We start from the raw sequence: 26473 nt of genomic DNA, 5'->3' as shown, positions 1-26473 counted from the left end.
ACTGCATATTCGGCGGCTGCTGTTGCCTCCGCTACCAGCTTGTTCGCCAGGGTGCATTGCCAAAACAGACAGAATGTTGCTCGCCTTCATTTAAGGAGGAGGAAGAATTGACTAGCTTTCAATTTTGGGGGGAGTCTTTCTCCAGTTAGGAGTTCTGGGAAGCTGAGTGAATACGAGACAGACCACTAGATAGCGGATCTTAATCAGGTTTGAGGAACCAGTAGCCATCTTGGCATTCCTGGACCACAAGTCCCAGCAGGCTCAGCTGGCTGGGCTGCGGGGAGGGACGCTGAGAGTTGAGGTTGAGCAACATCTCTGGGCCCTCACATTCTTTATCCCCAGTTTCCATTAACTTCCAGATGTTAGATTCTCAATGCAATTCTCAAACAATACTCTCTAAAAGTCTCCAAAACTTTTCCATCTAGGAAAGTCCAAATGAAAACTCCCAATGTTGTGCCTTGCGGAATAATTCACGTTGTCTTCCTCTCTTATTTTCAGGTAGGCTTCTCCATTCTCCGGTTGCCATGATAACTGGGAACTGTTAAGGCAGACCACTGGAAGGAAGTCTGTAGCCATCCTGAGACATCCAGAAAGCACCTCCTGCAGTTGAAGTTGCAACATCTCCTGTCTTCTAACTTCTGCTTGGGTCTCCTGCTCCCATTCAAGGGAATTCTGGACAGAACGCTAGGAGACCTGTGACATCTGAGGAGTTCCCTGAGGGATTCCTTGGGACAAACCACTGGGGATCTCATGGCAATGTGGACACTTTCATCCCCCACCTGTTGACAGGAGATGTTTCCACCACCTGGAGCAAAATGAGCCACGGCACCAATTCTCACCTGGCTGATTCTCCTCGGCTCTCCAAGAGGAGCTTACTCAGCATCCTCGGGAGCCCGCAGCCTGAAAGGATGAGCTTGTCGGACTCCATGTCTCCTACCCCAAAGAGTGGCACTCCGTCCCCTGGCCCGTCGCAGCTGCCCCTGTTGAATTCCACCTGCCACGACAGTGACTGGGAGAGCCGGGAAGAGTTGCGCCTGCGAGAGCTTGAAGAAGCCCGGGCTCGAGCTGCCCAGATGGAGAAGACCATGCGCTGGTGGTCCGACTGCACCGCCAACTGGCGGGAGAAGTGGAGCAAGGTCCGCGCGGAGCGTAACAAGGCTCGGGAGGAGGTGCGCCAGCTGCGCCAGAAGCTGGAGACCTTGAGCAAGGAACTGACCAGCCTGAAGCGGGAGAAACAGGAGGCCCTCAACGAGAACCAACAGCTGGGCAAGGAGGTCGCCCGCCTGAAAGGAGAAGAGAAGGAAGAAGAGAAGGAGAAAGAGATGGACAACCGCATTGTCTCCGAGAAGGAGAGCGAGGCGTCTCCGGAACAGGAACCAGTGCGGGACGTGGGCTCTGAGAAGGAGGTGAAAAATAAGGTGAACAGCGTAGCCACGATTTTATTTTATGTTTTGCAACATGGACTCTGTTAACACATGGCCTCACCTCTGCAACACTGGCCTCACCTCCCAAAGGTGCTCTTTTTTTCCAGAAGTAACTTGACTTTCTTGTTTTTAATTTTGAAGACGTTTCACTTCTCATCCAAGAAGCTTCTTTGGCTTTGACTGGATGGTGGGGAATGGAAGGATTTATCCTCCTTGCAGACAGCTGGTCATTTGCATCTTTTTAGAGGGTCATTAAGGCCACCTGGAGATGTATCAGTGTCCTCAGGATCACCTGAATGGTACAAATGGTTCCTGTTGTCTGCAATTTTTTCCCTCTGGAAATCCATTCTTATTCCAGCACCATTCCAAGGGTCTTCATCCCAAATTCTACAGCTAAAAGTCTTTAGAGATTCCCAGTCATCTGGGTCATGGTTGCCTCAAAAGGTGCTTTTCCAGGAGGCAACTGAACGTTTTTATCTTTTTGCTTTGAAGATGTTTTGCTTCTTATCCAAGAAGCTTCTTCAGACTTTTACCTATACAATTTGGGATGAACACCCTTTGAATGACGTGGGAGTAGGAATGGATTTCCAGAAGAAGAAGAAATTGCAGACCACAGGAACCATTTGCACCACTCAAATGACCCTTTAGGACACAGATAAACCTCCAAGTATTCTCAAGGACCCTCTAAAAGGATGCAAATGACGAGCTGTCTGCAAGGAATATAAATCCTTCCATTCTCCACCATCCAGTCAGAGCTGAAGAAGCTTCTTGGAGGAGAAGCGAAATGTCTTCCCAAAAAAATAAAATAAGAAAGTCCAGCTGCCTCCTGAAAAAGCACCTTTGGGACAGCCATGATCCGGAGAGCTGAGAATCTCTACAAACTGACCTCATCCAATATCAACCATGAACAACCATACCCCACACAGGTGAAGTTCAAACTAGCTGCTCTATTGTTCTCTGCCTATAATACAGGTAGTCCTCGACTTATGGCGACAATCCAGCCCAAAATTTAGGTTGCAAATTGAGAAGTTTGTTAAGTGAGTTTTGCCGCGTTTTACAACTTTTCTTGCCACGTTCGTTAAGCGAATCAGTGCAGTTGTTACATTAGCAACACGTTTGTTAAGTGAATCTGGCTTCCCCATTGACTTTGCTTGTCAGAAAGTCACAAAAGATGATCAAATCACACCACGACACTGCAACCGTCATAAATGTGAGTCAGTTGTCAAAAGTCATGCAAATATAAATCACAGGACCATGGGGATGCTGTAGTAGTCATAAGTGTGAAAAATGGCCATAAGTCACTTTTTTCAGAGTCGTTGTAACTTCGAATGGTCGCTAAATGAACTGTCGTAAGTGGAGTACTACCTGTATAGGAATATTCCCAGACTGTCAGCTTTCGTCTGGGAATCACCAGGTAAGGCTCTGAGGCATTCAGGTGAGTTCAGACCTTGCCCTCTTGTGTTTAGGTAGCCAATCAGGGCTAATTTCTTGCTTGAGCCCTCCTCCCAATTGCGGGGGGGCATGGAGGCTCTCCAAAATCAGATCAGTGACTGTCTAGAGAACCGGTAGTGGAAATTTTGAGTAGTTTGGAGAACCGGTAGTGGAAATTTTGAGTAGTTTGGAGAAACGGTAGCAAAAATTTTGAGTACTTTGAGGAACCAGTAGTGGAAATTTTGGGTAGACGGAGAACCGGTAGTGGAAATTTTGAGTAGTTTGGAGAAATGGTAGCAGATTTGAGTACTTTGAGGAACCAGTAGTGGAAATTTTGAGTAGTTCGGAGAACCGGTAGTGGACATTTTGAGTAGTTTGGGGAACCAGTAGTGGAAATTTTGAGTAGTTTGGAGAACCGGTAGTGGAAATTTTGAGTTGTTTGGGGAACCGGTAGCGGAAATTTTGAGTACTTCAGAGAATCGGCAAATGCCATCTCTGGCTGACCCCAGAGTGAGGAGGGAATGGGGATTTTGCAGTATCCTTCCCCTGCCACGCCCACCAAGCCACGCCCACAGAACTGGTACTAATAATATTTGAATTTCACCACTGGTCAGAGGGATGGGAAGCCCTGGGCTGTGAGCTGCTTTCCCTTCACCCCCACCCCAACCCAAAATATCATTCCATTGGTTTATCATAATAAATTGGGGGTGGGGGGACAATGTCAAGTTTCCCATAGCTCAACTAATTATTTATTTAACAGGTTTCCTGGGATATTCCCCTCACCTTTTGCAAAGTTGTAAGTTGTGGGTTCAACAACACTGGAGGTTTTTAAAGAAGAGAGTGGACAGCCCTTTTTCCAGAAGCGTATTGGTCCTCCTTCTTGGTCAGGGGGTTGGACTAGAAGACCTCCAAGGTCCCTCCCAAGCCTGTTATTCTGTTCTGTCAATTTTTCAAGGCCATATTTCCTACCATCTTTGACAAATTTTGAATTCTCAGGAAAGAGGCGTTCCTCCCCTTAAAAACATTCACTTAGGGATCATTCGAAGTTACATTGGAAAGAGCCACTTGTGGCCATTTTTCATATTTACGACCATTGCCACATCCCCAGGGTCACGTGATCAACATTCAGATGCTTGGCAACTGGCTCCTATTCATGATGGTCACAGTGGGATCGTCTTTTGCGACTTTCTGACAAGCCTTTTCAAGGTGGAAAACCAGAGTCACTTAACAACTGTGTGACCAACTTAACAGCTGCGGTGATTCCCCTCACAACTGCAGCGAGAAAGGTCATCAGAACGGAGCAAAACTCCTTCAACAATGCTGTCGCTTAGCAGCAGAAAAGGTGTGCTCAGTTGTGATCACAAGTCGAGGACTGCTTATAGATCGGAAGCAGCTAAAACTGTGATTGCGAACCTATGGCACGCATGCCACAGGTGCCCACGCGGCTCCCCCTCTCTGATGGCATGCGAGCCGTCGCCCCAGTTCAGCTCCTCTGCGCATGAGTGCATGCCTCCTGCCAGCCAGCTGGCCTTCGGGCTTCTGCCACACGGGGGTGGCATGCGAAGAAGGGGCACATTGCATTTTGGGGGTTTGGGCGCACTCCAGGGGTGGGTTCCTGCCAGTTCCAACCTCTTCTATAGACGAGGTTCCACAAATCTACCATGCCGTTTAGAACCGGTTCCAGCTCCCTCCCCCTGCCCATCCGCACATCATCAAGATGAAGAGCAAGGGGAGGAATTCTGGGAGTTGAAGTCCACAAGTCTTAAATCTGTCAAGTTTGAACACCCCTGGGGTTTTGTTTCTAAAGGGTTAGGGGTGCAAGGGTCTTGTAACTTGACAACTTTAAGGCTTACACACTTCAATGCCAGAGTTCCTGAGCCAATATGACTGGAGGAGGAATTCTGGGAGTTGAAGTCCACAAGTCTTAAAGCTGTCAAGTTTGAACACCCTGGGGGGGGAGGTTTCCTAAAGGGTTAGGGTACAAGGGTCTTATAACTTGACAGCTTTAAGACTTGCACACTTCAATGCCAGAGTTTCTGAGCTAACATTTTGATTGCTAAGCAAGAGCATTGTTAAGTGAGTTTCACCACATTTTAAAAGTTGGCCACGCCCACCCAGTCACATGGCCAACAAGCCACTCCCACAAAGTAGGCCACACCTACAGAAGAGCTTCTAAAAGAATTTGAAACACAGTCCCTGAGCAAGGCAACTCATGGTTTTCCCAGGGCTCAAAATCCAAAATGTGAATCGCAGTGTTCGCTCTAAACTGAGATAAGGAAGTGCCAAATCTTGGGCATGGTGGATGCATATGCCAGAGTTTATGCTTGCTTTCCAGTGCTTCCAAGCGCTCTTTCATCCCAAACCACTGGAATCGGTGCTGTTCACCTCTGACGTTGTGCCAGAATGTGGCTGGCTTGGTTTTGGCTGGGTGCCCTGCCTCAATTCGGCAGTTATGGTTTGTGTGGTTTATCGTGCGATGTTCTACCCAAATCCAGCCAAGTGTGATTTATTCAGCAGAACAGGGCTAAAATGCAACGGTTTAGAGTACTATAGCGTAGGATATGAATGAAGCCATTAATTCTGTAGGATGCATTAGATTCCTTTTTTATTTCAGTATAGAGCAACCCCAGAAAAACATTTCAAACCCACCCACCCCAAATTTAGAGGAAAGGGGCGTTCAACTTTGGCAACTTTAAGAGTTGTGGACTTTAACTCTCAGAATTCCCCAGCCAGTCAGTACTCAACCATTGCCTGAAGACTGACCATTAGTAAAATCAGATGGATTCCTACCCTTCAAAGAAAATAAAAACAATGTCAAGCTTTTCTGTTGTGTGAATGCCGCCTCTAGTTTTCACTGCCCTGGTTAATTAAGCCTTTTGTGCAAACCCACCTCCGTCCACCACGGGGTTTTGCTGCTGATTTGTAAAGGCAGAATTCTCTCACCTTCTGCAGTTCAGCTACTATTCCTCTTTGATTTGATTTCCTGGGATAACAGCAGCCAAAGAGAAGATTCTTTTGATTGTGCAAACGTCTTAGGGAGCTCTGAAAACTTTGCATTTTCACAACATTGAAATGGTTTCTCTCTCTCTCTCTCTCTCTCTCTCTCTCTCTCTCTCTCCATCTCCCTCTCTTCCTCTCTCTCTCTCTGTGTCTCTGTCTCTCTTCCTCTCTGTCCTCTTCACTCACTCTCTCTTCTCTTCATTTCTTTCTCTCTCCCTCTCCTTCTTTCCGTCCTCCCTCCATCTCTCCCTCTCTCTTCTTCTCTCTCTGTCTTCTTCACTCTCTCTTCCTCTCTCTCTCTTCTCTCCATTTCTTCCTCTCTCTCCCCCTCCCTCTACCTCTTTCTCCCCCTCCTCCCTCTTTCTCTCTCTCTTCTCTCTCTCTCTCTCTCTTCCTCTCTCTGTCTTCCTCCCTCATTCTCTCACTCCTCCCTTCCTCTCTCTCTCCATCTTTCTTTCTCTCTTCTTCTTCTCTCTCTGTCTTACTCTCTCTGTCTTACTCTCTCTTCCTCTCTCTCTCTCTTTCTTCCTCTCTCTCTCCCTCTCCCTCTCTCACTCTGTCTCCCCCCTCTCCTTCCTCCCTTCCTCTCTCTCTCTCCCTCTCTCTTTTTCTATCTCTTCTTCTCACTCTCTCTGTCTTCCCCTACCTCTTTCTTCCTTTCTCTCTCTCTCTCTCTCTCTGTCTCCCCCCCCTCTCCAGAATGAAGGACATATAAATACTTGAAAGAACAACAAGGCTTATTACAATGCAACAGAGATGTTCGGCTGGGATGGGCAGAGTGCCAGCAATGAAACATTTTTCTGCATGAAAGAGAATTGTTGGCTCTCATAAAAGCAGCTGGTGTACATCAAAAGAAAACTGCTGGCCTCAAAGACAGAGGCTGATGTGAACGGATTGCTAAGACAAGCGTGTTTACATTTGCAGAATATAGATAATGAAGAATTAATTGTTCCCCAAAGTAGTTACAGTTTGAACAATTCCTCCCGGTTCCCATGCTGAGGAATGATGCAATGGTTTTGCAGGGATTTGGCTCACTGGGTTCCAGTTAAGTGGGCAGACAGATGCCATTGAAGGGCTGGCTCATTCATCTTCACTCACGGTTAGATTTACACAAGGGTGATCTGGCAGATTATTCTGGATACCTGATCCTGGTGATCCTCCATATCAGTGGTTCCCAAACTTGGCAACTTTAAGAGCTGGCTGGAGAATTCTGGGAGTTGAAGTCCACAAGTCTTAAAGTTGTCAAGTTTGGGAACCACTGCTCCATACAATAAGATGGAACATTGGCAATGAACTTACCATCTCCTGAACAATTCTGCCCGCACCTCTCATATGAGTTCCCCTCTAGTTTGCTCTGCTACGAATATCATCATCTGCCATGATATGTGGACAGCCAATGAGCAAGCCATCTGCTCTATCAACCCAAAGATGGAGTTTGGAGATTTAATCCAGGCTGAACTGGCATTTCAGGTTGTAAAGCAAGCTGCGTTGGCTGCCCCTTTGCTTACAGGTCCAATTCAAACTGTTGGTCATCATCTTTAAAGCTCTTACGGCAGGAGTCTGAATCAATTTATGAGCCAGCAGGAGACAAAAAAGCCAGCGCAATCCTAAATTGCATTAGTGGAGGGATACGATCAAGATCAAGGGACGTACTAATGCCACTCTATAAAGCCTTAGTAAGGCCACACCTAGAATCCTGCATCCAGTTTTGGTCACCAAACTATAAAAAAGATGTTGAGACTCTAGAAAAAGTGCTGAGAATAGCAACCAGGATGATGAAGGGACTGGAAGCTAAAACATACAATGAACGGTTACAGGAACTGGGCATGGCTAGTCTAGGGAAGAGAAGGACCAGGGGAGACAGGATAGCAGTCTTTCGATATTTAAGGGGCAACCACAGAGAGGAGGAGGTCAGGCTATCTTCCAAAGCACCAGAAGGCAGGACAAGAAACAATGGGTGTAAACTAATCAAGGAGAGAAACAACCTAGAACCAAGGAGAAATTTCCTAACAGTGAGAACAATTAACCAATGGAACAGCTTGCCTCCAGAAGTTGTGGGAGCTTCACCACTGGAGGCTTTCAAGAAGAGACTGGGCTGCCATCTGTCCAAAATGTTGTAGGGTCTGCTTGTGTGGCAGATTGAACTAGATGACTTACAAGGTCTCTTCCAAGTCTGTTAATCTGTTAAGCATCAGTAAAATTCAGCAGCATGGCAACAGTTCTGAGTTTGTAAGAATAAAATATAACTGAGTCTCCAAACTAGGCAACTAAAAGTTGTGGACTTCAATTCCCAGAATTCCCCAGTCAAATGAGGAATTCTGGGAATTGGAGTCCACAAGTCTTGATGGCAGGGGAATTCCGAGAGTTGAAATTCACACATCTTAATGTTACCCAGGTTGAGAAACAATGGCTTAGGGTCTTTTGAATATCCAAGAGGTTTGATGTGTGATGCTTAAGCTTTATGCTTAAACTTTTTAAAAGTTTTAAAGCCACCCATCTAAAATTTGCCATTTTGCCACAAAAATTGTTTTCAGCATGATCTTGTAGTGCTTTTAGTATAAGTGGCAGGTTGAATTTCCCAATTGTACCTTAATGCACTCAAAGGATGACAGCTTGTAGAACATTCCTATTCAGTTGAAGAATTAATGTAGGGTTGATTCCAGGGATGAAATCCAACAGGTTCTGACACATTCTGGAGAACCAGTAGTGGAAATTTTGAGTAGTTCAGAGAACCAGCAAATACTACCTCTGGCTGGCCCCAGAGTGGGGCGGGAAGGGAGTTTTTGCAGTATCCTTCCCTTGCCACACTCACCAAGCCATGCCCACAGAACCAGTAGTAAAAAAAAATGAATTTCACCAATGCTTGACATCCCTCTCTAAGTGGTTTATAGAGTCAGCCTGTTGCCCCCCCCCCCCCAACAATCTGGGTTCTCATTTTATCCACCTCGGAAGGATGGAAGGCCACCTTCCAATGGAGGGCCATTTTACCCACCTTGCACCTGGTGAGATTCGAACTGCCAAACTGCAGGCAGCTAGCAGTCAGCAGGATTAGCTGCAGTACTGCACTCTAACCACTGTGCCATTGTGGCTCTTATGCCTTAAGGGCTTTTCTTTCTTCCCTGACTTTGGCCATTTGTGATTCTCAGTCCCTGCAGGAGTTTGAACTGATGGAGAACCTCCTGAAGAACAAGCAGGAAGAAGGTGAATGCTGGGACCAACGAAGCTCAGTTAGCGTCCGTTCGTCCTTCACTCGTCAGGAGAGGAACCGGCTGCTTTGGGAAGACGTTTCCGTTATTGAGGAGGATGCCACCAAGATCACCGCCCTGAAGCTACGGCTGGACGAGTCTCAGAAAGTGCTCCTCAAAGAAAGGGAGTGAGTGCCACTATTTCACAGCTCCTCTTCCTCCACCAGAGGGTTCCTTCGGGAGTTGTGGTGGAAAGTGCTCTGGATTCCCAGAAGGGAGGGGCTCTTTCCCAGAGGGCAAAGACATTGCAGAACTTGGAATGTCTGGCAGGCAGGCAGACGAAAAAGGAGGCCCCTTCTTAAGAGTTCACAGAACATACCTAAGATAGTTGTTTGTCTGGAATAACTGATGTCAGGCCCAAGAACCAAGAATGACACGTGGAGTTACTTCTGAGTAGTTTCCTTTATTGTTGTTTGCCTACAGACATAATCTTGCCGGACTAGAAAGCTATTTGAATAACTTTAAATATACCATATTTTTGGAGTATAAGTCACATTTTCCCCCCACTAAAAGAGAGTGAAAATTTGGGTGTGTCTTATACACCGAATGTAGCCAAAAACACTAGGCACCGAGGAGACGAAGGTCGGTGGCAATCCCTGCAGCCTGGAACAGCTGATTGGGGGTATTCGGAGAGGCCAATCCACCCGCCAATCAGCTGCTCATGCTGAATCAGGCTGCAATAATGTGCTGAATATGCTCACCTGGCTGTTTGCCATTTGCTGCAAGGACGTGTCAGAGTTTGCAGCAGCAATCGCATCCAGAAAGCACACACACGTAACTGATTCAGCAGGATTTAATTACTTTTCCTGTGTACCGCTTGGAGAGTCCAAGCGACGGGTTAAATCAGTCTGGTTGCCCTGGGACTGAGGAATCTTTTTCCTTGGCCACGCCTCCTGGTGTTACTTGGCGCCAGGATTTTTCCTCAGTCTGCCCGTTCAGGACTTGGATTTGTGAGCTCCGGCGTAATTTAACTAAGCTTGGACTCTCCTTCTAGCTTTTCCCCTTTCGTTTTCCTTAATTTTTTTCCCATCACTAGCACAGTTTAAATTGTTTTTTTGCTTCATGTCATTTGACTTCTCCTACAGCAGTGTTTCTCAACCTTGTCAACTTGAAGATGTCTGGACTTCAACTCCCAGAATTCCCCAGCCAGCATTCGCTGGCTGGGGAATTCTGGGAGTTGAAGTCCAGACATCTTCAAGTTGACAAGGTTGAGAAACACTGTCCTAGAGACTCAGAGGTAGGCGTGGTTGGGGGGGGGGTGCTCCGCTTGCCGCACCGTGTTTGGACGGCAGCGGAGAGCTGCCGTATTTGCTTTAAAGCGCGGCAGGAGAGGCGAGGCTTCCGGCGGCTGCCGGCGGTTCCTCTTTTAGTTGAATCTTTTTGCCGATTTCTTTGCCTTTCGGAGGGCGCAGCCTGCCATGGAGAGGTGCGTGGCTGTTTTAAATCAAAGCAGCTGCCATCTTTACCTCCCCCTTCTCCCTCGCACTGGAGCGGCGGCCAATTGGGAGGACCCAAATTCGTGCCCTTTTTTTCCATTGGGCTTTCTGCTCAGCCACGCTTCAGCAGGTAACTGCAGGGTGGTTAGCTGGCCTTGATTGGGTCTCCGGATGGGTCACGTCCACCCACATTTCCCCAAGCGGCGCTGGCGTCTGGGCCACCTGGTGGTCATACACTGGCACAGGGAATTTTTTTTTTTTTTAATTATCTACTGATTCTTCCTGCCTTATCTGCCTGCTCTTGCAGCCTTGGCTGTTTTTCCACCTTCTCACCTCCCGTCGAGTGGCTGGATTCATTGAACTCATCGCAGAGCCCCAGTTTACTCCTCTGGCCTTTTTTCCACAAACTGTTCCTGCTTCCACAATTCCTGTGTGTCATCTGATCCAGCATCAGCCACCAGAGTCTCCTTCACCTGATCTCCACCTGTATTGGCCTCTTGTCTGAAGTCTCTGCCATCAGGCCATGGAGCACCCTGGCCCATCTGACTCCTCTGACGGTAGACTGGGCCCCTCTCAAGCCCCTAGCAAGGGAACTTCTGCAGGCAAGGGCATGGAGGTAAAGAAGGGCAGGGTGGCCAGTCAGGATAGTCAGGATAGTCATCCCTACAAGGCACCTTCCGCGGCGATGACTAGGGATGCAGAGAAGCTGCAGCGGGCTTTCGAGAAACAATTCGAGAAGGCCCAACGCCAGGCTGTGAGGGAGTCCCCTCAGCCTACCCCTCCTGTGGGGCCGGTCATTCCACCATTCCCAAGGGGGAATCGCCTGTCAGTGATTGATGAGGAAGTGGATCCCCAGGATCTCTCCCTGGATAGGTCTCTGGCTGAACCGGGCTCTCCTGCCTTTTCGTGTATTTCTGAGTCAGGGCCTGCCCCCAAGGACCCTAACCTTGGGGGGCTAGCTGATTCCATCCTTGCCTGGCAAGTTCCTCCTCCTTCCAGGGACCCCATTGGGTCGGACACTGCTTTAGCTCAGGAACCTGAGTTATCCACCCACATGCAGGCAGTGGTCACCCATGCCATCTCTCAGGTCATAGCCCAGGGGATGCAGAGGCGTGACCAAGTACACATCGCTCCCAGCTCTTCCCAGCCCAGGCAGGAGGCTCCCTCCACGGGAGGGAGGCGGGTCTGTCACCCATCTCTGGAATCCTCGGCGCTCAGCGAGGCTTCCATTTTGGAGGACCCGGATCAGGAGGAGCAGGAGATCTCGAAGGATGAGGACCTTCCTTCAGACGCTCCTGCCTTCTCGGGGCTCTTCAAGCCTAGCCTATTTAAGTCCATCTTGCACAAGGCTAAGAACACCACGCAAGTGGGTACTAAACCTAAGACCATGCAGGGATCTTCGGATTCCACCCCGGTTAACCCCAATGCTAGCATGTTTAATGTTCAGGCACCTCAACAAAAGCTGGTGCCGGTCCCTGATCTCTTTATGGATGTCATTCAACGGCAATGGGTCCAGCCTGGCTCCCTGGCTGCGTTCAGTGGCGGGGACAAGAAGCTGTACTCAGTTGACCCCCCACTGGAAGACATCCTGGTCCTGCCATCCGTAGACACACACCCCTAGAGCGGCCCTCACTTCTAATTCAGTCCTCCCGGCTGACCTGTTGGAAGGCCTCAAGGCGGAGGACAAAAAAGCGAAGAAGGCCTGCCACAAGACTCATCAGGCGGCGGCCTAGGCCATTAAGGCATCTTCATCTGCGTCCTTCTTTAACAGAGCCTCTGTCATTTGGCTGCATGAGCTTCAGGCTAAGCTGCCGGCAGGAGACGCTCATCTTTGCCAGGAAATAACCAAAATAACCATCCCAGTACTTGGCTGATGCCTCCCTTAATGCTGTCAAATTCGCCTCTAGGGTATTAGCTTCCAACGTGACCTCCTCCGCCTTGTCTGGCTCCATCACTGGCAGGCGGACCAAAAGAACAAGTGGAAATTGGCTTCTCTGTTTAAGGGGTCCAAATTATTTGGGGAGGTCTTAGACCCTTTCTTGATTGAATCTAAGGATAAACAGAAAGTTCTGCCCATCTTGAACAAGAAACAGGATCGTAAATCCGCTCCCTATTTCAAGAGGCAGTCCTTTCGTTCCAGTGAGTCCGCAGGATCCTCTTCCGCTCCCTCGAACAGACCAACTGGTCAGTCGGGAGATAGGTCCCAGGACAGGCAGTTCTTTCGGGACGGGTAGGCAGCAGTTCAACTACCGCAAGTCCAACCGTGGCAGGGCTTCCAACAGGCCCTTCTGTAAGTCCAAGTGACCATCAACCCTCCCCTCCCATTGGGGGCTGGCTCCAGCTGTTCACCCCCCCAATGGGCGCTGACCACGGAGGACGCCTGGGTCCTCCAGACAGTCAGGGAGGGACTCTCCTTGGAGTTTCTCTCTCAACCGCCTCAGAATTTCATCTGCTATCCAACCCCCTCTTGCCCTCTCAAGAGGGAACTCATGGGGTTCCACCACACAACCGCGAAGCCCTTATCCGCACCGACATAAGTGCGGAGGCAAATCCGCGCTGTCCGAAGCACCCTAAACCTAACCCTAAACCTAACCCTAAACCTAACCCTAAACCTAACCCTAAACCTAACCCTAAATCTAACCCTAAACCTAACCCTAAACCTAACCCTAAACCTAACCCTAAACCTAGGGGAGGAGGAGGGCTACCTTTGGAGGTACAGAGGCAAAGAACGAAACATGTAGAACGCCCTTCTGTCGCTGCACTTTTGTCGCAGCGGTGATGACGCACGGTGATGACATCGCGGCTTTAGCGACGCGGTTTAATCACCACTATTTTGACAAGCGCGGTTTTGTCATGCCACAACTCATGGCCCAGGAAATTCACCATCCCCTGGAGATCAATGCTGTGGAACAAGTTGTACCCGACCAGGAAGGGAGGGGATTTTATTCCATTCTCTTCCTGGTGCCCAAAAACTCAGGGGGGTGGGAGCCATCTTGGACCTCAAGAACCTCAACCGTCACATCGCATACCAGAGGTTCAAGATGCAATCCCTGCAGACTATCCTAGCGGGGATTCGCCAGGGGGACCTCCTCACGTCCATCGACTTGAAGGAGGCTTATCTACACATTCCCATTCCCATGTTACTAATAAATGCAATGATTTGCTTAACAACTGTGGCAAGAAAGGTCATAAAGTGGTCACTTAGCAACTGTCTCCATTAGCAACAGAAACATTGGGCACAATTGTGGTCCTAATTCAAAGATTACCCATATTTGAACAACTACAAATACACTCTGAGAATAGCTTGGGAGGAGCCTTTTAACCCCCTTCCAGAGGTGGATTCCTACTGGTTCGGACCAGTTCGGCTGAATAGGTAGCAACTTGGCAGCCTGCATTACTAGAACCAGTAGCGACCCAGGCCTGCCACACCCCCAAACCGGTTCTCCTACAGCGGCGCCATCTTGTTTTTTCAGTTCTGCGCATGCGCAGAACAACTTTCATTTCAAAAATTTATTTTCCCCCATTTTTTTAGATTTTGGCCATGCACAGACCTTTTTACTTGCAAATGCGTATGCGCGTGGAGCGCATGTCTGGTGTGCACATGAGTGAAGCGAGCGCATGCGCAGAAACTTTTTGCGCACACTGAACCAGCAGTAATGCCGGTAGCAACTCACCCCTGCCCTCTTCCTGCCCACCAGACTTTCTAAGCTCTGCTGCCTCTTTGCCTTCTGGAAAACAGCCCCTCCCTCCTGGGAATCCAGACTGCATTCCACCCCAGCAGCAGCAGATGGGGAGCTTCTGCAGAGAAAGAGCTCTGTTGCATTCAGTGCCATTTCTCAGCCTTGCTGTTGTCTTGCCTCCTTCAGGGACAAGCTATCCCTCAGCAGGAACATTGAGAAGCTGGAAGGTGAACTGAGCCAGTGGAAGATCAAGTATGAGGAGCTGAACAAGAACAAGCAGGAGGTGTTGAAACAGGTGAGCTTCCCTTCACTTTTTGAACCAAACGCCATCGGACAAAGCCAGGCGTTCTTGCATTGGCCCACGCGGCAATGTTGGGGGTGCCAGAACAGTTTTGATTTGGACCAATTTTGTTTCTCAACCTTGCCCGCTTGACGATGTGTGGACTTCAACTCCCAGAATCCCCCCGTAAGCTTGCTAGCTCGGGAACTTGGGGAGTTGAAGTTCACACATCTTCGAGTGGCCAAGGTTTCTCCAGACTGGAGATGATTGACAAATGATGCCCTTTCTGTGTCTCCAAAGGTTTTACACTTTTTTCAACATTTCCCTATTCTGCTTTCTCTGATTTGAATCCAAATACCCAAATTATCCCCTTTGAAACATTTGGGGATTTGGATTCAAATTTCAACAGATAATTTACAAAAGGAATGTCAAACTCAAAGGGGGAGATTCCCCCCCCCCCCAAAAAAAGAAACCACAAAATAGTAAGGAAAGGAGGAGAACAGGGAAAACCCTGGGGAAAGTTACTAGAATAAAAAAAAGGAAATACTCTGAAGAAGAGATACAACAATCACAAAAACAGGGAAAAGAAAAATAAGAAGTTAGGGGAAAGGGGAAGAAAAAGAATTAAAACTGAAACTTTTGAGAGCCCAAGAGAAAAATGGCTAAAAATGGAAGAAAGGGAAAAAGAGAGCTCTGCTGGCTGGAGAATTCTGGGAGTTGAAGTCCACAAGTCTTAAAGGTGCCAAGTTTGGGAACCACTGCATTAAATGTATCTTTTGATTGTTTCTCCTCCTCTTCACCTCTCCTTTTCCTTCTCTTTCTCCTTCTCCTTTTTCTTTAAGTTTTATTTTTTTCTCTCATATACATTCACAAATATACATTCTCAAAAGTACTACTGATATTTATGTGTTATCTTTTAACATTTATCACAATCCATTTGAAAATTTAAAAGTATAATCAGGGTCTCTTTTCTGCCACTTCGTACATCTATCTTATTTTACAATAAACCTACTTCTTCTTCAATCTCCTTTCCTCCCAACCTCCCTTCTTCTCTACCTTTTTCTTTTCTCCTCTCTCTTTTCTTCTTTTCCTCCCTCTTCCCCACTCCTCCTCTCTTCTTCCCCTTCCTACCCTTTCTCTTTCCCCTTCTCCTTCACTGCCACTCCTTCTCCTTCTCCACCATTCTTCCTCCTTCGTCTCCTCCCTAACGTTACTAGAGAAGAGCAACCAAGAGGATTAGAGGACTGGAGGCTTAAAACATAAGATGGACGATTGCAGGAATTGGGCACGGCTGGTCTAGTGAAGAGAAGGACCAGGGGAGACAGGAGAGCATCTTCCAATATTTGAGGGGCTGCCACAGAGAGGAGGGGCTCAAGCTATTTTCCAAGGCACCTGAAGGCCAGACAAGGAATAATGATAGAAACTGACCAAGGAGAGATTCAACCTGGAAATAAGGAGGAATTTTCTGACAGTGAGAACAATCAACCCATGGAACAGAAGTTGCCTTCAGAAGTTGTGGGAGCTTCATCCCTGGAGGCTTTCAAGAAGAGACTGCCATCTGTCAGAAATGGTGTAGGGTCTCCTGTTTGGGCTAGATGAGCTACAAGGTACCTTCCAACTCAGTTAATCTATTAATATTTTGGAAGTCAGTGGACACAATCTAGGTGGCCATTGGTGGCTGCAGACATTGAAGGACCTCTCTTTCTAATGCCCCAATCTGATCCACCAAGACTGATTGTTACACAAATGGAATTTACAACTCTTTTTTTTTTTTTTGGCTCTAGCTGAACATTCTCAAGGAGATTCACCAGGATGAGCTGGGACGCATCTCTGAGGACCTAGAAGACGAACTGGGGGCTCGCTCAAGTATGGACAAGAAACTGGTCGAGTTACGGTCAGAGGTGAGGCGGAAGGGAAGAGTGAATTCGCTATTTGCTCGTGGGCATCCCCTGAATGTTCTTTTGTCCCACTGAAGTTCAACAGCTGCTGAGTTCCATGGATGCTTTAGAACAGCATTCGCTAGCTGGGGAATTCTGGAAGTTGAAGTCCGGACATCTTCAAGTGGCCAAGGTTGAGAAACACTGATTTAGAACCTGTGCCATTGAATTCTGAGGAGCTGAGGTCAAAGAGTTGATCCACAGCAGAGATCCTCAACCTTTTTTGTCTCGGTGGCCTGGAGCAGGGTAGGGGATGATTTTGCGGGAAAGGCAAGCGCATGCGTGCGAGCCCCTGTGATGTTTGTGATGACACTCACATGAGTGGGACCACAAGTGCCCGTGATAATGAGTGGGCCGATGCGCACGGACAGGCATGCACCGGCCAGCCACTCACGTGGGCCAGTGTCGATTAGGCTATGGCCCCGTAATGGGTTGCAGCCCACAGATTTGGGACCCCTGATCTAGAACCTTAAACCTTTAACTTGGGATTTAACTTGGGATTTGGAGGAGGAAAGTGAAAGTCTTTGACTCCAGATTCCAGCAAGAGATTTTGCTGCCTAAATGTCAGAGCTGGACATGATTGGCCACAGATCACATAGACCAGGGGTGCGAAACACAATTTCATTGAGGGTGGCATCAGGGTTGTGGTTGACCTTGGGGGCTGGGTGGGCTTGGCTGACTGGGTGGGCATGGCCAGCTTGATGCCACTCACTGGGTGTAGCCAATTGGGTGGGCATTGCCGGCTTGCTTCCCAAAATGTGCCCTGTTTCCTCTCCGCATTGGTAGACTGGGCTGAAGCAACGCGGGGCAGCCCCTTACATTTTCCAGGGCCGGATCCCATCACATTGTGGGCCAGATCCAGCCTACGATCCAGCCTTGAGTTTGACATCCATGATGTAGACCAAGGGTCACCAACCCCCGATCCATGCCCTCTCCAGTCCATGGAAAAGCATCTCTCCACAGAATCGGTCCCTGGTACCCAAAAGGTTGGGGGCCATTGATGGAGACCATAGATGGACAGCCCTTGTTAAGGAATCAAGTGCAGCTTCTTCTTTCTTCCCAAAGTCTGTTAGATGTCGCCTCCTCTCTCGGTCTAGATCAGTGTTTCTCAACCTTGGCAACTTGAAGATGTCCGGACTTCAACTTTCAGAATTCCCCAGCCAGCAAATGCTGGCTGGAGAATTCTGGGAGTTGAAGTCCAGACAGCTTCAAGTTGCCAAGGTTGAGAAACACTGGTCTAGATCTACTCTTACCTCTGTAAAATGCATTCACAAGTAAGCCTTGCATGGGTGAAAATTGTTGTGTTTGCACCACAAAGCTAACAATTGTTAAATTAATTAAAATTAACCAAAGTTAGCATGTGCTGAGAATGTAGCTTTATCTTAGTTCAATAACCTGGTCCCAATATAAGCACAAATGTTACATCTATGCGGCCATTGTAGGCAGCCGTATGATTCTTGCTATCTTTGTAAGAGTTTTATATATCAATATTTAGGCCATTGTTCCAATAAAGCGCAATATTTATTAGCTGGAGAAAGTCTGCTTTTCCTCCTGAATAAGCTGTTCAAAGTCAATCAGAATAAAACTGGAAGGGACCTTGGAGGTCTTCTAGTCCAACCCTTTGCTCAAGCAGGAGACCCTATAAAATTTGAGACGTGGGCATCCAGTTTCTTCTTAAAAAACCTCTAGTGTTGAAGCACCCACAACTTCTGAAGGCAACTTCTGTTGCTTTTCTTTTTTTTATTATTATTATAAAAACTTATGCACATTGACAAAAGCATACACAGCACTTACAAATAGCATCGGAACTACACATTCCTTCTTACAGCAGATATCTATTGGTGCATCTTTACAAACACTATTTCCCTCACAATACATTTTAGTTTTACACTTATCATCCTATTATTTCTTGCTCTTTTGCTTATTAGTCTATGTTTGGTTATTTGTATCAGACAGTCTTTGTTGTTCTTCTACTAATATAGAACTTTTCCTACTTTTATAAATCCTACTTTTCGTACATTCTTATTGCTAATTCCTACTTCTTCTATAATGCAAACTACATTGTCCAAATTCTTATTTCCTGTTGTTTTCTAGCTGTTGCTTTTCTAATCAGCCAAGGCTGGATAGAAGTACAGTATGCTTGAAAATCATACCATAGCTTCCCTCAAACTACTCCATTGTGATTGTGAACGCAGAGTATTGTTTGAGAGCATACCCAAATGATATTCAAGGAATTCAGAACAGAATGGAGCTGGAAGGGACCTTGGGGGTCTTCTAGTCCAACCTCCTGCTCAAGCAGGAGATCCTACACCATTTCAGATAAGAGACTTCCTAGTCCCTTCTTAAAAACCTCCAAAGATAGGGTGCTCACGATTTCTGGTGGCAAGCTGTTCCACTGGTTAATTGTCCTCACTGTTAGGAAGTTTCTCCTTAATTCCAGGTTGCTTTTCTCCTTGATTAGTTTCCATCCATTGTTTCTTGTCTTGCCTTTTGGTGCTTTAGAAAACAAATTGACCCCCCCCCCCCCCGCTCTTTGTGGCAGCCCATCAAATACTGGAAGACTGCTATCATGTCCCCTCTAGTCTGTAGGACTCAGAAATCCATCAGAGCAGGTGTCCAATTGTCTGTCTGCCTCCGGAGAGTTTATTTGGCTTTTATACAGTTTCAACAAGCAAAGCAAGAGCCTAGGTAGCCACAGCATTGTTATTGGCGTCTTCTTCTTGTCAGTCTCTAAGACCATCCCAGCCAGGGTAGAGTCTCATATAACACAATCATTCCTGGTAGGGCCTGGTTCTACTAATTAGGTGAGCTCATAGACAGTTGAGGTCATCGGTTACTAAGGCACATGGCAGTTGCTGCTCATGCCTGTACGTAACCTTTGTATAACCTCTACACTAGTCTTTCTTTTCTCTAGACTGGCCATAGCTCTCTCCCATGACAGCAGGTCACTTTGTGCTCCAGTGTGTGACAAGGAGCCCCACAGTCACGTTGACCTCACAACCACACACCTCTTTCTTCCCATGCCAAAGATGGAGCGTCTCCAGGCTGAGAACGCAGCCGAATGGGGCAAGCGAGAACGGCTGGAAACAGAAAAGCTGAATCTGGAACGGGAGAATAAGAAGCTGAAGGCCCAAATCGAAGATCTGGAAGAAATCCTGGCTCGGAAGCGGAGACAAACCACCTGCGCTCTTGACACGGATTTCAAGACCATCCAAACGGAACTGTTTGAGAAGAATAAGGTAATTGGGGCTCCAGTTTTGGTGGGGGAGGAAACCCCCTCTGCTCTGGAACTATGACTTGCGGGGGGGGGGGGGGGAATGCTTGCAACTCTTCTGGGCCAAGAACCTCATTTGGATTCTGGTTAGTGTACAGGTAGCCCTCGGTTTATAACAGCTCATTTAGTGTCCATTCAAAGTTACAACGGCACTGAAAACAGTTTTTCACACTCATGACTTTTGCGACATTCCCACATGGTCACATGATCAAAATTTAGAGGCTTGGAAACTGGCATGTACTTATGACAGTCGCAGTGTCCGCGGGTCACGTGATCACCCCATTTTGCGACCTTCTGAACAGCAAAGTCAATGGGGAAGCCAGGTTCACTTAACAACCATGTTCCTAACTTAACAATTGCAGGGATGCACTTAACAGCTGTGGCAAGAAAAGTCGTAAAATGGGGCAAAATCCACTTCACAAATGTCTCACTTATCAACAGAAAATTTGGGCTCAGTTTTGGTCATACATCAAGGACTGCCTGTATATTGACATTGGGGGAGGGGGCAGCCTCCTCAGAGTAGTGGGGAAAATGCTCCATGAATTTACTTTATAATTACATATAATTTAAATTAAGTTAAATGCTGTTAATATAACCCCCGGTTGCTTGAGTCCCACGTATTTCTGTAGGATCTTGAAACAATACATTGCATAAGTTCCCAAGGCTATTGATTAATCACAGTTTGGTACTATTACAGTTGGGTGTGCAGTCAGCCAGATGTTTAGAGTGGGCTTGGCATTTCCATCCACCTACTGAGTCCTTTCCAAGGACTTGAGATAGGTAGATGTAGTTGTTGGAGGGTAGAGGTGATTAGAGGACTGGAGGCTAAAACGTAAGATGAACGGTTGCAGGAACTGGGCATGGCTAGTCTAGAGCAGAGAAGGACCAGGGGAGACATGATAGCAGTCTTCCAATACTTGAAGGGCTGCCCCAGAGAGGGGGGGGAAAGCTATTTTCCAAGGCCAGACAAGGAATAATGGATGGAAACTGATCAAGGAGAGATTCAACCTGGAAATAAGGAGGAATTTCCTGACAGTGAGAAAAATCAACCCATGGAACAGAAGTTGTGGGAGCTTCATCACCGAAAGCTTTCAAGAAGAGACTGGACTGCCATCTGTCAGAAATGGTGTAGGATCTAATGCTTGGGTGGGGGGGTGGGGTTGGACCTACAAGGTCCCTTCCAACTCTGTTAATCTGTTAAAGATGTATGACGCTGCCTTTTGCAATTGTGGAGGTGATGAACTTGTGAATGTTGATCATGTTCAAATTGTGCTCACAATGTTTTGGGATTGCACCCAAAGTGCCTAGTATATGGTTGATTGCACAGTCATCCAGAAGTTTGGACTGGATTTGGCCTTTTTATTCGTCTATTGAGTCCTGCTCAAGATTCTGGGATATTCAGATGTTGTTGTTTGATGGCATTCAAGGTCTCATCACAGGATGTGAGCTGTTCCCAGCAAAGATGCCTTTTGCAATTGACTGATGGGAATTTTGTCAAGAGGAGGAGGAGGAGGAGATTGAGATTGAAATTGAGAGTTTATTTATATGCTGACTCAGGGCGGCTTACAACTCAATGGGGGGGGGGGACAAACATTTAACACGTAAAACAGTACATAATTAAAAGCACAACATTCATACCATTCGGGTGGGTTACAGTCTTTAGCCCCAGGCCTGACGGGATAGCCAGATTTTAAGGGCTGTGCGAAAAGTCTGGAGGGTGGTGAGGGTACGAATCTCCACGGGGAGATCGTTCCATAGGGTCGGAGCTGCCACCGAGAAGGCTCTCCTCCGCATAGTTGCCAGTCAGCATTGACCGGCAGATGGAACTCGGAGGAGGCCTAATCTATGGGATCTAATTGGTCGCGTGGAGGTGATTGGCAGTAGGCGGTCTCTCAAGTACCCAGATCCACTACCATGAAGGGCTTTATGGGTGACAAGTAGCACCTTGAAGCGTATCCGGAGATCGACAGGTAGCCAGTGCAGCTCGCGGAGGATAGGTGTTATGTGGGTGAAGCAAGGTGCACCCACAATCGCTCGCGCGGCCGCATTCTGGACTAGCTGAAGTCGCCGAATACTCTTCAAGGGCAGCCCCATGTAGAGCACATTGCAGTATTCCAGCCTATAGGTCACAAGGGCATGAGTGACTGTTGTGAGAGCCTCCCGGTTCAGGTAGGGGCGCAACTGGTGCAGGAGGAGGAGGTGGAGGTGGAGGTGGTGGAGGAGGAGGAAGAAGAAGAAGAAGAAGAAGAAGAAGAAGAAGAAGAAGAAGAAGAAGAAGAAAAAACAACAACAACAACAACAACAACCTTTTAAGTTATAAATAATTCTATAATCCTAGCAAAGAACTTTTGTTATTGGGCTGATATAGGTTTTAAAAAAAGGAAAAATCCATCAAAGTCAGAATCAGCTCCTGATTACATGGTCATATGGTTTTCTTGGCCATAACACAGAAGCAGTTTCTGCCTTTTCTTCTCCCAGTTTCTGACTTCCCAGTCCCCCCCCCCTCCTAATTATGAGGACCACAAGTTATAAGTGCATTTATTCCCATTTCAGGAAAAAAAAATCTATAGTGGGTTTCCATTCAGCAATAAACGTAATTGTCTTTTCTCTAATCAATCAAGTCAATTTGGCCATCTCTGAAAGTTGTGTTATCTTCACCAACCATCCCTCCATTTGAGGGTAAAATGTCCCGTCCCGTCCCCCCAAAAAATACAGTAATTTTTTTTAAGGGTTTGAAAGAATATAAATGGAAAAAAATCTCATTTAGAAGTGGATGATACACAGAAATGCATGTTTAACTCTCACCAGGAGGGGGCAGTCAAACCTTACTATTATAGAAAAGGTTTTTTCCCCCCAATTCCTGTGTCTTGAGAAAGCAGGCTTATTTGTGTACAGTGGATGCTGTTCAGCACCACGCCCAATCCAGTGAAATGGCACAAGTGCTTCTTCAAAAGGCAACTGGACTGTTTTGATATTGATTGTGGTTTGCTGATTTCCTGATTGCTTATTTGTACCCTATGACTATCATCAAGCAATGATTCTTGACTAATGTATCTTGTCTTTTTATGTACATTGAGAGCATCTGCACCAAAGACAAATTCCTTGTGTGTCCAGTCACACTTGGCCAATAAAGAATTCTATTCCATTCTACTTACTTCTATTCTATTCTATTTTGTATTCTATTCTGTTCCTCCTCCTCATTCCATTCCATTCTATTTTCTATTCTATCCTATTCTATTCCTATTCCATTCCATTTCATTCTATTCTATTCTTTCCGATTCTATTCTATTCCTCTTCCTCATTCCATTCCATTCTATTCCTATTCTTTTCTATTCTATTTCTATTCCTATTCCTCATTCCATTCTATTCTCTATTCTATTCTATCTTATTCTATTCCTATTCCATTCCATTTCATTCTATTTTATTCTTTCCTATTCTATTCTATTCCTCTTCCTCATTCCATTCCATTCTCTATTCTATTCTATCCTATTCTATTCCCATTCCATTCCTTTCTATTCCATTCCATTCTATTCTATTCTTTCTATTCTTTCCTATTCTTTTCTATTCTATTCCTCTTCCTCATTCCATTCCATTCTATTATTCTATCCTATTCCTATTCTTTCTTATTCTATTCTATTCTGTTCCTCTTCCTCATTCCATTCCATTCTCTATTCTATTCTATCCTATTCTATTCCCATTCCATTCCTTTCTATTCCATTCCATTCTATTCTATTCTTTCTATTCTTTCCTATTCTATTCTATTCCTCTTCCTCATTCCATTCCATTCTATTATTCTATCCTATTCCTATTCTTTCTTATTCTATTCTATTCTGTTCCTCTTCCTCATTCCATTCCATTCTCTATTCTATTCTATCCTATTCTATTCCTATTCCATTCCTTTCTATTCCATTCCATTGTATTCTAATCTTTCTATTCTTTCCTATTCTTTTCTATTCTATTCCTCTTCCTCATTCCATTTCATTCCATTCTATTATTCTATCCTATTCCTATTCTTTCTTATTCTATTCTATTCTGTTCCTCTTCCTCATTCCATTCCATTCTCTATTCTATTCTATCCTATTCTATTCCTATTCCATTCCTTTCTATTCCATTCTATTCTATTCTTTCTATTCTTTCCTATTTTTTTCTTTTCTATTCTATTCCTCTTCCTCATTCCATTTCATTCCATTCTATTATTCTATCCTATTCCTATTCTTTCCTATTCTTTTCTATTCTATTCCTCTTCCTCATTCCATTCCATTCTATTATTCTATCCTATTCCTATTCTTTTCTATTCTATTCCTATTCCTCATTCCATTCCGTTCCGTTCTATTCCTATTCTCTTCCTATTCTACTTTATTCTATTATTTTTCCTTGAGGAAGGAGAAGAAAACATTTCGCTTCTCATCCAAGAAGCTTCATCAGTTGTGACTTGGATGGTGGGGGATGGAAGGATAGATTCTGACCATCGGTTCTGAGGCAGGATTCAATCTGGGTCCGTCCCCAGCACCAGAGGTTTAGTGGTCCTAGGAAGAATGATATCCCCATTCAACGCTTCCTGTACAGGTAGCCCTCGACTTACGATCCCAATTGAGCCCTTAACTGCTGTTGCTAAGCAAGACATTTCTTGAGTTTTGCTCCATTTTATGACCTTCCTTGCCACAGTTGTTGAGTGAATCACTGTAGTTGTTAGCAACACGGTTGTTAAGTGAATCTTGCTTCCCCCTTGGACTTTGTTTGTCAGAAGGTCACAAAAGGGGATGATCCCATGATCTTGGGACACTCCAACCGTCATAAGTACGAACCACTTGCCAAGTGACTGAATTATGATCACATGGCCATGGAGATGCAGCAAGGGTCATAAGTGTGAAAAACGGTCGTAAGTCATTCTTTTCAGTGCCGTTGTAGCCTTGAACGGTCACTAAACAAACTGTTTGTAAGTCGAGTTCTGCCTGTCATCATCAGAAGTCAAGCTTATCAGTTTAAGACAGCAAATGCTGGCTGGGGAATTCTGGGAGTTGAACTCCGGACATCTTCAAGTTGCCAAGGTTGAGAAACACTGATCTATGGTCTACATTGATGGCCCCCAACCTTATCAGTTTAAGACAGTGTTTCTCAACCTAGGCAACTGGAAGATGTCCGGACTTCAACTCCCAGAATTCCCCAGCCAGCGAATGCTGGCTGGGGAATTCTGGGAGTTGAAGTCCAGACATCTTCCAGTTGCCAAGGTTGAGAAACACTGCTTTAAGAGCTTCTTTCTTTTATCCCAATTTTGGGATGGGTTGACCAATCAGAAGAGGATGTTTCTCCATAAAGGAAGAATCTTCCTCCTGTTAGATTGCATTCCAGGCAGATCTTCTCCCTTGGAGGGGGGGGACAAAGAAAGTCATCCCTCGCCCCTCCCCAGTCCAAGCTGGTCTTCTGTCCTTCAGGAGTTGGCTGACCTGAAGCACGTCCATGCCAAACTGAAGAAGCAGCACCAGGAGAAGATGGCCGAACTGGGCCACACGACTCGGCGAGTGGAGCAGCACGAGGGAGAAGTGAAGAAGTTACGCTTGCGGGTGGAGGAACTCAAGAAGGAGCTGGCTCAAGCGGAGGATGAGGTGAGTTGCCTTCTGCTGACTTTGCAACGTTGACTTTAAAGATAAAGGTGCTAGTCGTTCCTGACTCTAGGGGGCGGTGCTCATCTCCGTTTCAAAGCTGAAGAGCCAGCGCTGTCCAAAGACGTCTCCATGGTCATGTGGCCGGCATGACTAAACACCAAAGGAGCACGGAACGCTGTTACTTTCCCACCAAAGGTGGTTCCTATTTTTCTACTTGCATTTTTGCATGCTTTCAAATTGCTAGGTTGGCAGGAGCTGGAAGAAGTAACGAGAGCTCACTCCATTATATGGCTCTAGGGATTTGAACCGCCAAACTGCCGACCTTTCTGATCGACAAGCTCGGCATCTTAGCCACTGAGCCACTGCATCCCATGTAACTATCTGTAGTTAGCCTGGCCCTAAAAGATGGTATGACTTAATCTTAACCTCTTAATACTTTTTTGCTGTTTATTGTTTTCCCCTTAATATAAATCAGGAAGGCAAAATGTTTGCTCCAGCCACTGTTAGCCAGATATAGAAGCCAATGAAATACAGCTATATGAATGGTGTAATACGGTACATTATATATCTATCTCAGGGTTAATTTTACCAAGCTCTGCTCATTATTGCTAAGGAAGACCCATTAAGTTCCATCTTCAGCTATGATGGAGGAGAAAATGCATTTTTTATTCAGATTACATCTCCTCTTTGGCCCCTGAATAGCCTTGTTGTGCCCAATACCGAATGCGCTTGGGGTTGAGCTCATTTTAATTGGCTTCTATTGATTCCGTGGAAATGCTTTGTCTTCTGTCTTTTTATGTCATTTGCTGACGTCTAAGTACCGTATTACACCATTCATATTTTATGGCTTCTGGAATCACCATTTGAGATTTAAGACCGGACACACATTGAAGAATGACTGATAGATCGAATCGTCATAAATCCCATTGATTTCAAAAGGACCAACCCTCCTGGGGGTTTTAATGATTGTCATGCACAAATTCTCTAGATGGTTCCGCTGGAGATGGGAGAGCATGCAGACAGCATGTAAAAGAGGCTCCTAGCTAAAATTTCCTCCTAACATCAGCAAAGAGGTTGAGACTCTGGAAAGAGTGCAGAGAAGAGCAACAAAAATGATTAGGGGGCTGGAGGCTAAAACATAAGATGAACTGTTGCAGGAACTG

At 46.3% G+C, this 26473-nt stretch overlaps 1 protein-coding gene across 1 annotated transcript in view; it reads left to right on the top strand.

Annotated features, from left to right (window-relative positions):
- The first annotated feature begins 509 nt into the window (after positions 1 to 509).
- The window catches only part of LOC116517795 (coiled-coil domain-containing protein 102A-like), a 37844-nt gene continuing 11880 nt past the window's right edge, over positions 510 to 26473 (top strand). The window contains exons 1-6 of the mRNA XM_032230970.1: positions 510 to 1418; positions 9002 to 9228; positions 14403 to 14511; positions 16281 to 16397; positions 19463 to 19672; positions 25140 to 25310. Of these exons, the coding sequence (XP_032086861.1) occupies positions 816 to 1418; positions 9002 to 9228; positions 14403 to 14511; positions 16281 to 16397; positions 19463 to 19672; positions 25140 to 25310 (1437 nt within the window). The 5' untranslated portion in view covers positions 510 to 815. The remainder of the gene's footprint in view (positions 1419 to 9001; positions 9229 to 14402; positions 14512 to 16280; positions 16398 to 19462; positions 19673 to 25139; positions 25311 to 26473) is intronic.

This window comes from Thamnophis elegans, chromosome 14 (genome assembly GCF_009769535.1).
Source record: "Thamnophis elegans isolate rThaEle1 chromosome 14, rThaEle1.pri, whole genome shotgun sequence".
Classification (NCBI taxonomy): domain Eukaryota; kingdom Metazoa; phylum Chordata; class Lepidosauria; order Squamata; family Colubridae; genus Thamnophis; species Thamnophis elegans.
This window is presented reverse-complemented; position numbering and strand designations above follow the sequence as displayed.